This window comes from Diadema antillarum, unplaced genomic scaffold (assembly GCF_040938485.1).
Source record: "Diadema antillarum isolate AM-2024a unplaced genomic scaffold, OU_Dant_1.0 scf00000028, whole genome shotgun sequence".
NCBI classification, from domain to species: domain Eukaryota; kingdom Metazoa; phylum Echinodermata; class Echinoidea; order Diadematoida; family Diadematidae; genus Diadema; species Diadema antillarum.
This window is the reverse complement of record NW_027270917.1, coordinates 6,697,734-6,715,078: the sequence shown is the minus strand read 5'-3', so window position 1 is coordinate 6,715,078 and position 17,345 is coordinate 6,697,734. Positions and strand designations below refer to the sequence as shown.

Sequence of the window (17,345 nt, the reverse complement as noted above, 5' to 3'; positions counted from 1 at the left end):
GTGCCCTGGTGTCGTACATGTAGCTGCATCAAGTGGCTTTCTGTTCCTCTATGTTCTTGGAGAAATAATTGTGAGCTGTTTAACGACAGCATGCTTTGTATTTAGAATTCAGTGCTTTGGCATGCTGACCGCAAGTGTCAATTCCCCATTTATTCTACTAAAAACAAAAACAAGAACAGAAAGTGTCAGAAATCCTCATAGCCCCTTGACAGCGTGAAGGGTCAAAGATTGGTAAAGGTCCTTCAGACTGTTTTAATATGTAAGAGAAACAAACAAATTACATACCAGAGGAAAAGTAAGAGAAAGTAATGATACAGGCTCATTGATTATGATCATCTTTCTGAGGATTACGTGCGCGTGGCAGATTGTCGTTAACACTCTCTCCTGCGCATGGCAGATTGTTGCTAGGCTGTGGGAGTGCGCATAGGGTTAACGACATTCTGCCATGCGCGGGGAAGTGCGTTAACAACATTCTGCCATGTGCGCGACGATATCCTGAATATGGGTAAAAATGATTTGTAATATCATTTGTAATACACATATATCATTAGAAAATGCAGGAATACTGTTTATGACTTCCATAGGATCCTCAAGGAAAAATGAGCAATCCCAAAGTATTTGGTTTTCTGGTGCCATACTATTTAGCTGAATAATTAGTAGAATCCTCCTGCTGGTTATATAAAAATGTGAGGAGTGAAAGACCAATAGATTTCCAGTGTGTTGGATTGTATGTCGTGACTTGACATATTTTCCTTGGTCATTGATGTCATCATCAGTCAAGCAGACCGCAGCGTGAATGACATCACCCAGTACCCTGTCTTCCCCTGGATCCTAGCGGACTACACCAGCCTTGAACTTGACCTCAGCGACCCTGCGACCTTCCGTGACCTCAGCAAGCCCATTGGTGCCCTTAACCCCGAACGACTTCAACGTTTCAAGGTGTGCCATTAGTATTGAGTCTATTCTGCAGTGTGAAGACTTTGTTTCATTGGTTGTGTGAAGCTGCCCCTCCCCCATCGTAGAAAAAAAAAGAAATGAAGAAATAATCTAGAATCATACTACAAGAGAACAGAGCATCACTTCTCTTGGTGAAAAATGTACATGTAGATGCAAAATCTAATCGTGGTGCTAATGCAGTGAGATCAATATCATAATGCGATACGAACATGGTCGAGAATGATTACAATTGAGGTTTGTTTTATTGCAAGAGATGAAGGGTATGAAGAAAAGAGATAGTAAGACTCAGAACCATCCAAGTCAGAATCAAGCATTTTGGGATATCTAAATGATTTTCTAGTTGCAACCAGTCCTAAGTATTCCTCGTTATGTCGTGTTAGATAGTCTTATCAGCTTCTGATTCTTTGATATCCCAGTCTTATGCTGTCTTCGCCTCACTCTGATGTTGTTTGCTGCTCCCACAAGCGACGGTGCCATTCAGTAAATTCTGTTTATAATTTGGATATCTAGGAGAGAAGGAAAGACATGCCGGAGCCCAAATTCCTGTACGGTTCGCACTATTCCACGCCCGGCTACGTCCTCTACTACCTGGTCAGGGTGGCCCCGGAGCACGCCCTCTGCCTGCAAAATGGTCGGTTCGACCAACCGGACAGGTTGTTCAAGAGGTAACACTATCTCTTTCCCCCCTTACCCTTCCTCTACTCTGTGATTCAGTCGGCAGGATGCAATGCCGTCGTCCAGGAAGGTTTGTGTAAACTGCTACGTAAGATAAGGACTGCCACTAGGAGAATGATAATGTTGTGTCTGTGTGTGTGTAGCAACCGATGTAGCCCTTTTGTACTCTCTTTTTTTTTTCAATGATGCTATGAGTGACACTCCGTAATGTCAAATTATGGTGCAGCTAAACCTTCATTGAGATTGTTTCTTCATCATCCAGGGGCCTTTGCATTCTAGGAGTCTCCTACACTCGTAGATGGTGCCATGTCTTCCCAATGATTTATCTGTGTGGCACACACTCTGTGTGTCAGATTAACATTTGTAGAATGGACTTTCGAGTCCATGCTGAATGTTAGATGCCATGGACTTTTGCATTTCAGTCTTTGCACCCCTTCTGTTATTGTTACAAGGTAATGGCTGCTTACATACATAGTCGTGGAGAATTGGTATATGTTTGGTCATTATTAGGTATCATTACCCGTGAGAATAATGAGAATAGTATGCAAGTCGATATGATAGTTCTCAGAAGTTTTTTGTGATATTCAGCTACTTGTGCCATGGAAGTTGTTATGTGGCATTAATGGGTGGGAAGCATGGCACGTTTGTAGAGTCAACTCCCCAGTGCATGCTTGATTTTCGACAGCGTCGCCGAGACGTGGAGCAACGTCCAGTCGCTGCCCTCAGACGTGAAGGAAGTCATCCCGGAGTTCTACCAGCCCGAGATGGCAGACTTCCTGATCAACAGGAAAGGCCTGAAGCTTGGCACGTGCCAGGATGGCTCCACGGTAACCAACGTAGCCCTGCCCCCCTGGGCTGATGGTGAGCTCTTGATCCCCCCTCGTTTGGTTTGGTTTGGTTTGGTTTGTTTATTTGGTTGTTTTTTTATGCCCTTGCTCCTGAAGGATGACAGTAACATTGTGTTTTCCAGTTATCTGTCCATCCTTCCCAGATCTAAAAATAATTACAATAATGATAATATGATTGATTCGTAAAGCACCTGTTACAAAAATGTTTCGAAGTGCTTTACAGTTTAATGAATATCAAGAAATTGACACCAAATAAACAGTAACAATTAGCAAGAGAAACACATGTAAGGGCAATTAAAAGTTCAAATAATTCGTGAATTGTATAATCAGTGATATTTCTATTTGCTTCAATAAGTGAGTGGTAAGAGAATTGGCAAATTAGTGCCTCAGTTTGACATTGTATCTGGATGGTTCTGCCCCAGACGAGGTGGACTTCTGCAGGAAGTGTCGGCAGGCGTTGGAGAGTGAGCATGTCTCCCATCGCCTCCACCAGTGGATCGACCTCATCTTTGGCTACAAGCAGAAAGGCAGCGAGGCAGAGAAGGCAGACAATGGTAAGATACTCACATGAGTAGAGTGACATGATGATGGTGATGATGATAATGATGATGATGATGATAATGATGCTGATGATTCTGATGACGCTGATGATGGTGATGATGATGCTGGTGATGATGATGACAATGATGATGTATATATGGGTGATGATGGTAATGATTATGGTGATGATGATGGTGATGGTGATGGTGATGATGATGATGATGATGATGATGATGATGATGATGATGATGTTGATATGGGTGATAATGGTGTTGATATGGTTGATGATGGTGGATGATGGTGATGATGATGGTGATGATGATGAAGATGATGATGCTGATGATGGTGATGATGGTGATGATGGTGATGCTACTGATGACGATGATGGTGATGATAGTGATGATGATGGTGTTGATGGTGATGGTGATGATGGTGATGCTGGTGATGATGATGATGGTGATGGTGGTGATGACGTTGATATAGGTGATGATGGTTGTGATGGTGGTGATGGCAGTGATGATGGTGATAATGGTAATGATGGTGATGATAGTGATGATGGTGATGCTGATGATGCTGGTGATGGTGATGATGGTTATAATGTTGATATGGGTGATGATGATAATGATGGTGATGATGTTTATGATGATGACAACAATTGCAGTGGTGATGATGATGATGATGATAATGATGATGAAGATTGGTCTTCCTTATTCACAATGCACAAAACTTATATCATCTAACCAAATAAATCACATCAAATACAAACAACTGTACTGAACAATATATGTCTAATCTTACCATGCATAAAGTAAATATAAAGGAACTAAAGGTCGAGACTTTTCTCCCTGAATGAATATTTCTTCGGGGATAATTTGAAAAAAAAAAACCCTTTAATGTCTGATTTTGCAACAGTTTTGTGAACTTTTTGTAACTTAGCATAGGCGAATCATCATATCCAGTTGAGATATATCTTGATATATGCATGTGTAGTTGAGGATATAACCTTTTCTTGTAGTGATGTTCATGGTACCTACTGTATAATGTAAACGTGGACATTTTTGCAGTGTTGAAATTTTCATGCATTTCACACAACCAGAAACTAGTGCGAAAATAAAAGCACGCAAATATTTTTACTTGCCATATGTTCCAGTAGTTAATGTCTTGATTACGCGGAATTAAAAACATGCAAAACTTATCTTACCTGGCTGAGCACGAAAAATTAGTCCTGCGGAAATATCAACTTTTACAGTTACTGGATTCGAAGACACGTAGTCCTACAAGTTGGCAGTGATGTGAGCAGTTGTAGATAGAGTTGAACTGTGCTCCGTGACATTCAACTCTACATTCCCTGGCCCAGGACAGAGCACTGTGACCTAATTGCAGAAGGCACCACATGATGCAGACCTCCCAACCATTCTGAATTTAGAGGAAAGAATCTGAATTTTGGCCATTCCCAGCTCTTGTTTCAACAGGAGTTTCCTATTTTTCTGGATAATTTTACTACACTCTCCTGTGGGAACTGCTCTTTCTTTTGTACTTTTGAGCCAAATCATTTCTGTTTTTCAGTCAGAAAGGTTGGGAAGTCTGCATGATGAAATATGGGCAATTTCTGTAAATGCATGTTAGCAATTTTCTCTGAATGCAGTTTTGCAGGCAGATGAAGTTATTTGCTTTTGAAGTCTGGTATGGGAGCACACTCACAGCTTCACCTATTGCAAAAAGTGAATAGTGAACACTCTTCCCAGTTGACTTGTAATCTCATCGGCCAAACACTTTCACTCAATATCCTTTTCAGTCAAACACTGAGAAGAACTTAAGATTTGCTCGTATAGGCCAATATACCATTGCAAATGTGATTACATTACATGATACAAATGAAATTACTGAAGAGTTATAGGCCTACAGAAGAAAATAACCTTTCTTTTTTAAAATCGTTTTCAAAAATTTAGTGCAGCAATGCCAGTATCTTCATGTAAGCATTAAGCTTGCTCAGATAACTAGTGCTTAACCTGTTGAAGACTCGTCCCCAGTACACTCAGGCAGATGTCTATGGGAAATGTGTGTTATAGCCAAGTCAGCTCTTCCTCAATGTTTGATCATAGCTTTAATAGCCGTCTGCATGCTCCTCATAAATGCTGTATACACCGAATATTTCGCAAAGTTTTTATTTTCACGAATTTTGCTATTCACAAATTAAAGACACATGAAAATAATGACTCTGATTCCGTTGTGAATGTGACACACACGTAATGCATTTCTCTGTACAGTACTGTTCTCCACGATCACGAATTTAACCACTTGCAAAATCGTCGGGAAGTCCCGATTGGCGAAAATTTAGACTCACTCGATATATGGCATATACAGTAAGACTTTCCTGTCATTAAAATTTGTCTCTTTTATTTGAGTCACCCTGCATTTTTGTGTTGGAGGAGCAGTTTCTCCCATTTATCAAACTTGACTGTTAAGGAATATTGGCTGAATCCATCCAGTTAGGTGGTCAAATATAGACCGAAGAATTTGTTTCCCCTCCTTGATGTGATATTTGGTAATGTGCACACCGAAAGACATCATGATTGCACATGGTACCGGCCGTTTCCGTCTCGTCAAGTTTTCAAGGGTGACAGCTTCCTGCATCCATGTCATGTCTAGACTACCCTCATGCTGATAGCTGAGGATTGTGGGAAGGATCTCAAACCTCAATGAACTTTAGTTTTTAAAGGAAGTTCCTTGTGATGTTAGCACCGCCTCTCTTACCCCTTGCTTGCTAGCCCCGAAAATGGATTGATGCATTTTAGACACTGATTCTATAACACCTTTTATAAATGGACTGTCGGTTTTTGAGTGAGCCTGTGAGAATGTTTTAGTGAGGCTTAAATGTATTGAAGATATCTTTGATAGAGAGGGCATATTTACTACTGGTCAGAATGCGTAGAATTATTTTCCCCGTCTTGTTTGTAGAAATGTGATAATAACACATTTTTATTCCACAAGTCCATCTGCATTAGAATTTTGTAATATGATTGATGTGTCCAATATTTCAGGCATAGACTGAGGAATATGAAAAAGAGGAATGGTAAAAAGACACTCGCAGCATATACCCCTGTATCACCAAGTACAGTGCTTTGCTGCAGAAGCTGCCGGTGTAATGTGTATGTCGATACAGTTGACATACCAGCTGATGTATGCAAGTGTTCATTTTAGCTGGTACCAGGTACAGGAGCAGGGTTAATGCTAGTGCGGTCTCTCCTTTAATTCGATCTTTTCACCAGAGCGTGGTGTGTTTTGCTGTCTCATCTGCTGTTAATTAGTGGCTCAAAGCTCAAGGGACCAGTACCATTTTTTTTTTAATCCCAAGGCACTCTTCAGTGATATGATGCATCAATCTAATTCAGAGCAGTCTGTTTTCATACATTTTATTCATTACAAAACTATTGTTGCATAAACATATATATGTAACATGAGTTATAATCAAGCTACAGCATCTAGGTATTCTATACTATTACTAGGATATGATGAAACAGGAAAATTCAACAGGGTAAGAAACTCATCGATAACAGTTCCAATTGTTTTACCAATAACACAGCCTTAATTATTACATGTTATGTAAAAAAGAAAATATATGCTATGTGAACAGAATATACATACATACCAGAAACCTAACTCCATGTACTTGCACTTGCTTGTAAAATCTTTGTCTTTTGTGACTTTGTTTGTTTGTTTCTTTTTCTTCATAAGAGAAGCCTTTGGTATTTGTGTCTGCAAAAACAAAAGCAAAAACAAAAACCATGAATCATTTGTCCTTTGTGGGTACATTGTATTCATTGTTTGAGTAGAATGTTCTCTCTCTTTTTTGTTTGTTTGTTTGTTTGTTTTTTGGCTGTGGTACAAAATAGTCTTTGTGACATGCAAGAATTAATAGGACTGTGAAAGTCAACAAGAAAATCAAGCATACAAGACGGGATGGGAGAGGAACAAAGTTAATATTGTCAGTCTCCTGCGTGTTTTCGAGGAAGGGGCAATTAACAGGTGGACAGACCAATTTGGAATGTCATTGTTAGCAGGATGTGGTGTGCGAGACTTAGTTTAACCCGGTGGAACAGACGATAACTATTGGCAAAGCAGTGTACAACTTGTCTGCAGGTTCCACCCACTGTTTGCATCCCACCAGAGAACTTTCCCAGAGTGTAGACTTGAGTCAGTATATCAATTGCATCAGGAGTAGACGCAAGCATTAGACATGTGCATTATACAGTGTATGAACGCCAAGCTCAAATACACACACACACACACACACAAAATAGGCCAAAATGAATTTCCACTTTCCTACTGTATTCCTTAAAATGATATGTAACTTGTTAAAATTGGACCATGCTAGCCCATTTAAAAAGTGATTGGAATAAGAGAGAGTTGGGAGGTGAAGTTTCATAGAAAAGGGAGAAAAGAGGGTTCAAAGATTAGGGTCACTTAGGTGTGCTGTGCAGAAGTATCAATGAAAAAAAAATGGTCCAGAAAAAAAAATGCATGCTGAAATCTTATTTTTTGGCTTTGTTTTAAGCTACCAAATTTTGACAATAGGTAGAGAAAAGATTACTCTCTCAGGGTGGCAAACTTAAAAAAAAAAATTGAGTCAGTCAACCCAAATAACCTATTTTGGGCCATTACAGAGAATCTCATCTGTCACTCACTTTTTGTGTGTTTCAAACAGGGCAGTCACATATAAGGGGGGGGGGGGGGAGATGAGGAAAAATAGTAGTATTGAAATGGCTATGAGTTGGAGGAATTTTATGAGCAGGATTTTAGCAAACAGACAGAGAGAATAAACACAACAAAATTTGAAATTTAGATATGTGATCATTTGCTTTGGCCTCCACACTCTCATCATCTGAAAGTGTGGTAGATAAAGCACAAAATCAATCCATTCCTCAAACAGCTTATAAAAGGGAGACACCTTCCCATTGTATTTTTTTTTTTTATTATAAAGCCGTAATGGATTTTTGTTTTTGTCTGTATATATTTTAAGTTGCCTTTTGACCATCTTTTCCTTTCATCCTTTCATCCTGATATTTTAAAAAGAAAACCTGTTTTTATCAAATCGTGATATAGTACATGCAAGTCATATTAAGAAAATATGAATTAATTAGATTGTTTGCCCTGAGTTCAAAGGTCATAGGTCAAGGTTAACTTCTGATATTTAGCACACATCCATGAGATAGCATACATTGTATGAAGGTATCAATCAGCATAGAAACATAATGAATAGAGGACAAAATAGAAAGGATGGGTACGTATCAGTAATTGCATTGACACAGCTAAGTAGTGTAGATGACTGTCATCAGCCCATGCATGAATAATGGTTCCAAAATGGCCGCTCGTAATCGTTGACGTCAAAAAAGCATAAAAGTCACTTCACCATGAGTACAGCAGCTGCGAGATATAGATGGGATAGACACGAAGTGCAGTGTAGCATGTGAAGGTATATCAGATGACAATTGAAAGGTTGTGAGGCATTCTAATGCCTTTTTCCCCTCTTGTTTATTTATTTATTTTATTTATTTATTGGGGGGGAGGGGGATTAATTAGTCACCATCGCTGCTATGTATAGGCACAGTTGCATTTGTGTCTGCATGTGTGCATGTGGTGTCGTGGCAGTGTGTAGTGGCTAATGATGAATCCAAGACATGGTGTAGGTTAAATGCTCATGCGAAAGGATCCCATAAGTGTACATGCATCTGGATTTTAGCCTTTGGGAAAGTGGACACTTCCGTTGCTCCATGCTGTACTTGAAACTCCTCATGTATCACACGAGTTCCATTGCGCTGAACGTAATGACATCTGGGCGTGCGCATGAGCGGGATCTCACATGAATTCTCGAAGCGAGAATTACGAAATAAAATTGTATGTGATCAACATTTAATAAACCAAATATATACACTGATACCATATAGCAATGTTCAATTTTGCTTCCAATTCTTGACAAAATGTGGTTTTACTCATGGAAATCCAATTCATATCACGTGAGTGATGTTTAATGTCATTTCTTCTAATGCCTTCCAAAGTCGTGGATAGTTTTTCTTGAAAATAAATCTAATTATCCAAGGAAGATAGGGCTCACAAATATTGTATTCGTAAATATTTTGGGTCTCTTTGTTCTCAAAGCAAGATATAAATATCATAACTTTCTTGATTTTGAACCGTCTGTCGATTGTTCGCTTTAATGCGTAAATAATCTCAGTAATCCCGACGTCAATCAAACTCGGATTGTTCCTGCTGGTCCTGCCCACAACCAGTGCTAGTCTGTTTGACTCAGTCTGACTCAACGCCTAGCCACTCTCACCTCTGGGGTTCTGTGAGCATACATGCCACCACAGGCTTTCTAACCCCTTCTGTGAAAGATGATACAACCCCCCCCCCCCCCCCAAAAAAAAAAAAATTTAAATGAAATCAATCAAATTCATCAAGTTTTTCTGCAGTTCAGTCATCTAGAATGCTCTCGTGATGTATAAATGTTTATTATCATCTTCAGCTGGAATCTGTTTCATAAAGATTGAGCCTAAGTTGCAATCAATCGCAAATTGCATTTCATAAACAACTTTGCGTTTGATCGCAAGTTACGCTCAATTTACTGAAAGTTATGCTTGATTTTTCTTGAAATCAAGCGTAAGTGTTTTTATGAAACAGGACTTATGCTCGATAGTGTACTTATGCTCAATTCAACGAGTTATGCTCAATAAATCAAGCATAAGATCAATCGTGACTCTTTGTGAAACAGGCCCCAAGAACTGTTACCCGTTTAAGACTAGCCCAGAGTACACTCTGGTAGGTGTTTGTGGGAAATGTGTGTTAAAGCAAAGATTAGGTCGTCCTTGACTGGTTTAAATGCAGAGCTTCGGGGTCCTGTGATTAATGTAACAAACGAATAGTCCGTCTGTCACTATCAGTTGCAGATCTTTTCTTAGCTCATACGAGGAAATGAGAGGGTAGGCTTACATTGTATTTGCCATAAAACAGCCTGTCAACATGCGTTTAATTCATGGTCGAAAAGCAGAATGTGATTTCAAGAATCCGTGAGAAAAAAAGATATTGCAAGTGAAACTTTGATCTTCTTTAAAGACCAAATTATCTAAGCATGTGTCTTGCAACAGCATAGATTATTAGGTTTTATTTAAATGATCAAGAAATTGTCTTGATACATACAATGGAAGACAGAGTATACATAGTTTCAAGAAGCTGTGAAAACAAAAATATCGAAAGTGAAACTTGCTTTTTTTTTCTTTCATGATAGAATAAAGCAGGTGTCTTGCAACATCATATTATCACAAGATTTATTTTGATAACCCAGAAGTGGCCTTAATACTTAAGTTGAAAGCCAAATTATGGTTTCAAGAAGCTTTGAGAAAATGCTTTGAATGTAAAGCTTCAGTTTTTTTTTTTCCTGTGATGGTCAAATAAAGGGAGGTGTCATGACACATTATCATGATAATAGAAGGAAGTGTCATTATTTGTATGGTTTATAACCAAGAAGGAAATTGCTCAGAGAAAACATTTTTACAAAGTACTGATCCATCATAGGCTGTTTTTACATGTACTGAGAGTGCGTAATCTGAATCACGATTCTAATGACGCATCATTAAAATCATGATTGAAATGATGTTTTTTGCCCGAGTGTATATGCGAAATGGAATCGCGGAGGGTGATTTAAATCTTAATTCCAATCATGATTCAAATGACACTATGGAGGTGTTTTCCAATCACAATTCTCCAGAATTACGAAACAAAACAGTCCTGTGTATGGATCGACCTCCACATTGCGTTCAGGGGGGCGGAGCTTATGGTGACCTGCCTACCACTTCTGCAGAAAAACGGCACTCAAATGCTCAAACTGTTGTCAAAGTGATGCTACGTGCTTTTCAAGAGAGTGTTTCATGGGAACTTAGAAACAAGCCACACGTCCTCTCCTCGCTCTGAAATTCAAAACCGCAGAATCCACGAAGCCTTCCTCGGTCGTGTGTACGGATGATAATCCTAATCGTAATTGTAATTCCGCATTGCAATTCTCGCTATCGCCAATGACGTAAAAAGTACCCGGATGTTGATTTAAGCGTCATTTACGGTGCATTATGGGATAGTCCGGTAGCAAAGTCACTTCCGTTCGTACGCGCGTGATACGTGACTAATGCTATTTACACACACAACCGACTGTATTCTACGTGTACTTCCGGTTTTCTCGACTTGAATTACAGCTTTAATATGATTTGAAATTTCTCCATTCTTAAGAAATTGCTGTTAATACGACTATTGGTTGTTGCTGCGAAGCTGCCATGTGTTGTTCGCACGACAATAAATGAAAAAAATCTGCAGAAATAGGACCCTTACTGGCATGCGAGACGTGACGTGGCCGCGTGGGTGAAGTTTGCGGGTGACTCCACAGCGCAGTACGTGCACGCGCGACTTACTAGTAGTGGTAGTACTGATAGTAGCACTAGGTAGTAGGCCTAGTGCGTGCCTACGTACATTGTACGTACTTACTTGGAAGAAATTGCTTCGGAGACAGGATAAGTTCGAGATCACTGTTCGTTCCCGATTGTGTTCGTGACATTTGGACAGAGAACAAATAAAAGAAAAGATGGGCATATTCCATGACGATATACTGTATATCCAGGTGGGTGAATATTTTCCAGCATATTTTCAGCGTATGCAGAGATGACTGATCTGTGATGTGCTCATCGATCGCATAATCAAGCAGTACCGGTATGTGTTATGTAATTAGCTTATGCGCTGCGTGCAGTGGTGCATGTTGACCGAAAGATCGGTCTGTATCTGTCCGTCGGGGAATGTTCCGCGGAGACTGAGTCTGGCTTCACCGATCCCCTCCGTCTACGGAGGACAGCGTTAATGGCAAAATATAAAAGAGTCCTCCGGACAGACGGATCTTTCTGTCTATCTGTCTATGGTGAATGCTAATGCAAGGCCGGCCGCCGGCGGGGACTACAGTGTACGAGTATGACAGGCCTGGCCACACTCGCTGGCTCGTAGCTCGGGCGGTACAGCGGCCTATTGGCTTACTGTACTAGTATCCGTGGTCGGCGCTGCGCTATAGGTAAGGTACACGTACGCGCACGCTAGCGTTGTGCAAATTATGCCCCGCGCCGGAAGTGCCCTTGCTACCAAGTGCACTAAATCTTGACGAAAAAGCCACATCCGGGTACTTTTTACGTCATTGGCGATAGCGAGAATTACGTAGTCTGTTAGAATTGAGACTTGTCTGTGTTGTCTTCTCCAAGGAGGAATAGCTGAATCTAATTCAGCAAAGTGGTCTTCTGTTTTAATACCATGTCATTTTGTTGATGAGGAAACATATAACCAAATTCAATTGGTAGATTTTAGCATAAATATAGCCTGTATGTGGTTGGTTTCACAATTATTTGAGTGCTCAGTATAGGCCACTTCATATACTCCTAATTTTTCATTTCCAACAATATAGAACACTTAACTGTAATCAGGCACTTCATAAAACATAAATTGCATGTACTCAATTGGCCCATTTCCTCAAACCCCAAACTTTTTGCTATTTTCTCCTTCCCTCTTTTTCCCCTCTCCCTTTCCCTCTCCCTCCCTCTCTCTCTCTCTCCTTTTTTTTCCTGTCCCTCTTTTTCTCTCTCTATCTCTCTTCCTTGATCAAAATATACACACACAGTCAAACATGCACTCATACTTTTGAATACTTTTTCCATGCGCAAACACTTTATAATACCTCTCGGTCTTCACACACACACACACACACACACACACACAACCACCTTCTGTCTGTCTCTGTCTGTCTGTCTGTCGGTCTGTCTGTCTGTCTCTCGCTCTATTTTCCTTCCTCGAGCTTTCCTTGAAAACCAACCCTATTTCCACTTGCTGTAGGAGAGAAAAAAGAATACAGGAACTGCTAGTTAGTGAGGGATGTGACATTTAGACAGTGCCAAGCTTTGCTCCAGGGCAGACTTTCCCTTGCCTTCTTGTTGTGAGTGGCATTTAATAGCGCTGGGTGCCCCATACGTACTTACGCTAAAGGGCACTCACTTTTCATGCGTAGAGCACATAAACACAAATCTGGCTAGCTTCCAAACAGTGACTTTGGATGGACACTTGTTCTTGACAGTGGTCGTGTCAGTGAGTAAATGAAAGCTGTCCTCAAAAGAAAGAAAGAAAAAAAAGAGGCATCTCTGTGGTACGTACACTGTACATGTATGAATGCCTCTGAATCATGGTTTAAAGGGGAAACTCACCCAAGTATGCACATGTGGATTGAGTGAATGCAGCAATATTAATAAACCACATCTGTCAGTGAATGTTTGATGAAAATCATATAATTTTTTCAAAAGTTAGGATTTGCAAAGGTTTTAGTGCTGCTATGGCTGGATGAGAAGACTACTATAGCTTGTGAAATTGCACCAGAACAACGATATAAAGAAGATGTAAAGAGTTTTTCACAAAATTTGATATTTAAAAAAAAAATGAGAAGTACACAGTCCTTTAACCTGTTGTTGTATTTTATTAAGGGTGATATTATTCCTCTGCTTTCTGAAATAGGTAAGTCAATTGCTCTTTCATTATGGTAGGAAAATTAAATAAGAAAGGCTAAAGTTGTGCAGGAGTGGTATAAATCAGCAAGAAATTTCTCCGGAGACGTATCAAAAACTTTTTTGTTTCAACAAGGGGAATGTCCAGTGGTAATAGCACACAAAATGTGATGAGAAACAGGTAGGATGTCTGACATCTATAGAGAGCATAGAAACCTCTCTCCACGCACAACCTGGTAGATCCGGGCTACTACAGCGTAAGCATCAGTTGGGGAAGAGATGGGAATCAGCCAGTGTATGTGCATGTGTGTGTGTGTGTCTGTCTGTCTGTCTGCCTGTGTGCATTTATGAGTGTCATTTTATAGTTGTTGTTGTTTTTTTTTTTTGCTGTGTCAGTAAATGTGTCTGCATGCACATGTCCTTTCAAATACATAAAACCCACCTTTCTTCTTGTGTTCACACAGGCGTGATGTCCCTTTTGTTGAAACTGTAAGCAATCAACCGGTTCTGTAATGTACTCACTATTCTATGCATGCTTTGTTCACAAAAGTTGCCCTCAACAACCACAAAGCTTGCCGGAGGCTTGCCCTACCTAGCAACAATAAATGAATACCTGCATGCCTATCGAACTAAATGGGCGGGCGCAGATGAATGAAATGTTCCACACTAGGCTGTTGGAAAAGAAATATTCATAAACTGTGATAGATTACAGAAATGGTCTTTTGCTTGTGCAGGGCAAGCGAAAGGTTTATAAGTATGAGCAAAAGGTTCCTTAATGCATATATGCACTTTTAAGCAATATTGCTTGAGCTTGATGTTTTTCTCAACAAGCTCATGCGTGTGCTTGTGCTTGCTTTACACTGTATATGCATAAGGCTGGGATCCTCTTCCGTATTAGCAAGTTAATACTATGCAGTTTCTATTTGCTTGTCCAAACTGCAGTTTGCTACTTCTTTAATACCATATTAAGTTGGCATGTAATAGCTGTCTTAATGATTACCGCAGCAAAGGACAACTAGTATAACACACTTTGTGGGATTGAGTTGCAATTCCCCTATATAGTTTCCCTGGTGGGAGCAGATACATGTAAACTTCTGTTCTGTGCAGACAGATATTTAACAATATTTGTAAAGAATATGACTGAAACTACAAGTAGATCAATTAGAATGCTAGATGTTGATTTCCTCTGAGAATCAATCTTGCACAAGTCTGACTTGGCCGTGATGATACTAAGTCTGTCTCATCTGATTTCCTATGCAATTATTATTATTATTATTTTTTTTTTTTTGTCTGCAGAATTCAAACAGACATCATTTGCAACTTGTTTTTCTTTATCTCCAGAAGTAATGGTGAGCTTTTCCTGGCATCTACAGGGCCGGCTCACACCTCAAGATCTATTTTTTTTTTTAGTGCCACTTACATACTTCCTGGTTAAAAAAAGTGGGGGGGGGGGGGGGGGGTGGTGGGGCCCAAAGTGATGACGCATACCTTATGTATTCCTTTATATGGTGCACAAAAAGTGAGGGGGAGGGGGGGCAAGCCCCCTAGTGACGTCGCTAGCTTTGCTTTATTCTCTAGAGTGTCTGCATCTTGAAAGAGCAGACAAGACTGCAAGCAAGGTCACAAGAACACAAACACTGCACATGCACACAGCAACAACACCCTATTACTCTATGACAATTATCTTTATGCAAGATACTATAAAACATGACATATTTGCGGCATGAAATTTTCGCAAATTGGAGCCAACAGCCTTTTTCGCGGCATGAAATTTTCGTGAATTGCCACTGGCATTCAATGCATATAGTGTAGACAAGAACTTTTACGTGCATTCTAATATCGCGGATCGTGGTCGCTTGCAAAATTTGTGAAATCAAAATGCACATGAACATTCCTCGTTTTACAGTAAGCATTTTTCTCCCCTGCCATATATAGGAGTAAGATCATAAATTGGTGGATATTTAGTGAATGAATGTTTTTATGAGCCCTTACTCTTTGAAACTTTAGTTCAATGCCAAACTTCAAGTCAGCACTTGCCTTCACAGTCACAGCACATATCTCTATTTTTTCCTTTTCTTGGGATAAATGTTAACTCGGGAGCAAAATATTACAGGGGGCTCCACATTTTTGCATAATCTGAATTCAGCTTTGTAATGCCTCAGTGCATGTTTCAGCTCCCACAAATTCAAACTCAAGGAGAGCCTTTAGCTTCACATCCTGATTACTAATAGCAGAGAGTGCATGGCAAAAAAATAGTTCTGGAGAATTTTGTATGTAAGAGAGCGTGTTAACTCAAATGTAGCTATCTTTCTGTCTTTAATACTCTCTATCCTGTATGCATTTCTTCTTCTTCTTCTTCTTCTTTTTTCTGTCTTTGTTGAGTTTATTTGTGTGCAGCCAAGTAATCTGTCACATCAACTCCACTGTCATCGGTGCATGCATGGAAACTTTTAAACAAATTTATCCACTCCAGTGTAATATACTAGAAGTTAAAGGTACCAGCATTGATTCCACCAAAGACACGTCTGAAAGTCTTTTAATTACTTCGATCCTCGACCAAAGGTGAATATTACTGGTAGTAATTCTAAGTTCATAGTTTTATGTGTGATCACTTTTCACAGATATTGCAGTGAAATTGTATTCTATATCATGCAGTCTGAATTTTGTGCAGGCTGTCACAAATGCATGGCATAGTTGATTTGAATAGAAATGTGAGGTTTTAGTAACAACTTTTGGTCTTATAGCGCATTGTAGTTTTTAAGAGCTTGTGAGTGAAAGGTGTTGCTGATACAATGAAAAGAGCTTCTTTCACTTTTTTTTTTTTAAAACAATCAATGCATTAACTCATGCTGTTTTGTGAGGGGGAATGGGGTGGGTTCAGAACTACATTGCACAGGCTTTAATCATCATCAGCGAACTCTACACATGTACCTATTTCCTGTTTTAAAATACATGCGAAATTGTTTCTACGTGTATCTTGTATTTGTACCATGCAGCAAACTGTATAGAACCCTGAGAGAACTGCTGCTGCAGCTTCAACTATACATTATTGTACTGCAGAGCTACCAAGTCTCACGCATGACACCCATTTTTCTCACGCATCGGGCGAAGTCTGCAACTTGGGCCTATAATAATGAGCATAGCTCAAAAGATTAAAGTGATAGTTGCAATTGAAGGTATATTTCTCTTTTGTCTTTCAAAATAAGTAAGAAGTAGTCACTTAAAAATGCACCTGATTGCACCATTAAGAGCTAAAAATTGAAAAAGCTCCCTCCTGTGGGAGGCCACAGGGGGGAAAAACCCCTCCCACACCCTCGCTCGCCTGCACATTCGCATGCCGAGATGCCGAGTCATGAAAATCTCACTCATAAATATTTTTGAACTTGGCATCCCTGGTACTGGGCATGGTGGTGAGGGAAATGAGTTATTGACACAAGCTTGATTTTCATGTGTCCCATTTAGTGATTCAATTTGGATATATGGTGTTTTGCACATGCACGAGATGTTCATGGACGTACACATGCACACGTACACATACACACAGTATCATGCACATGCACATGATTTATGTATAAAATATCAGAGGCACACAACTACAAAAGTGATAATAAGCGTTTTTTACACTTGTAAATTTTTGCTTAATCCCATACCAATGGTGGGGCTAAGGGGGGGGGGGGGCCTTAGCCCCACCGTTGGTACTGGACTTTCCTTAGCCCATTTTCTGTTTACGCTTGTTTTTGCCAAAGTGGGCTAGCCCCAC

At 39.9% G+C, this 17,345-nt stretch overlaps 1 protein-coding gene across 1 annotated transcript in view; it reads left to right on the top strand.

Annotated features, from left to right (window-relative positions):
- LOC139736269 (protein FAN-like) overlaps window positions 1-17,345 on the top strand; it is a 60,673-nt gene that overhangs the window by 16,665 nt on the left and 26,663 nt on the right. The window contains exons 10-13 of the mRNA XM_071647002.1: window positions 777-939; window positions 1,468-1,622; window positions 2,318-2,493; window positions 2,903-3,034. Of these exons, the coding sequence (XP_071503103.1) occupies window positions 777-939; window positions 1,468-1,622; window positions 2,318-2,493; window positions 2,903-3,034 (626 nt within the window). The remainder of the gene's footprint in view (window positions 1-776; window positions 940-1,467; window positions 1,623-2,317; window positions 2,494-2,902; window positions 3,035-17,345) is intronic.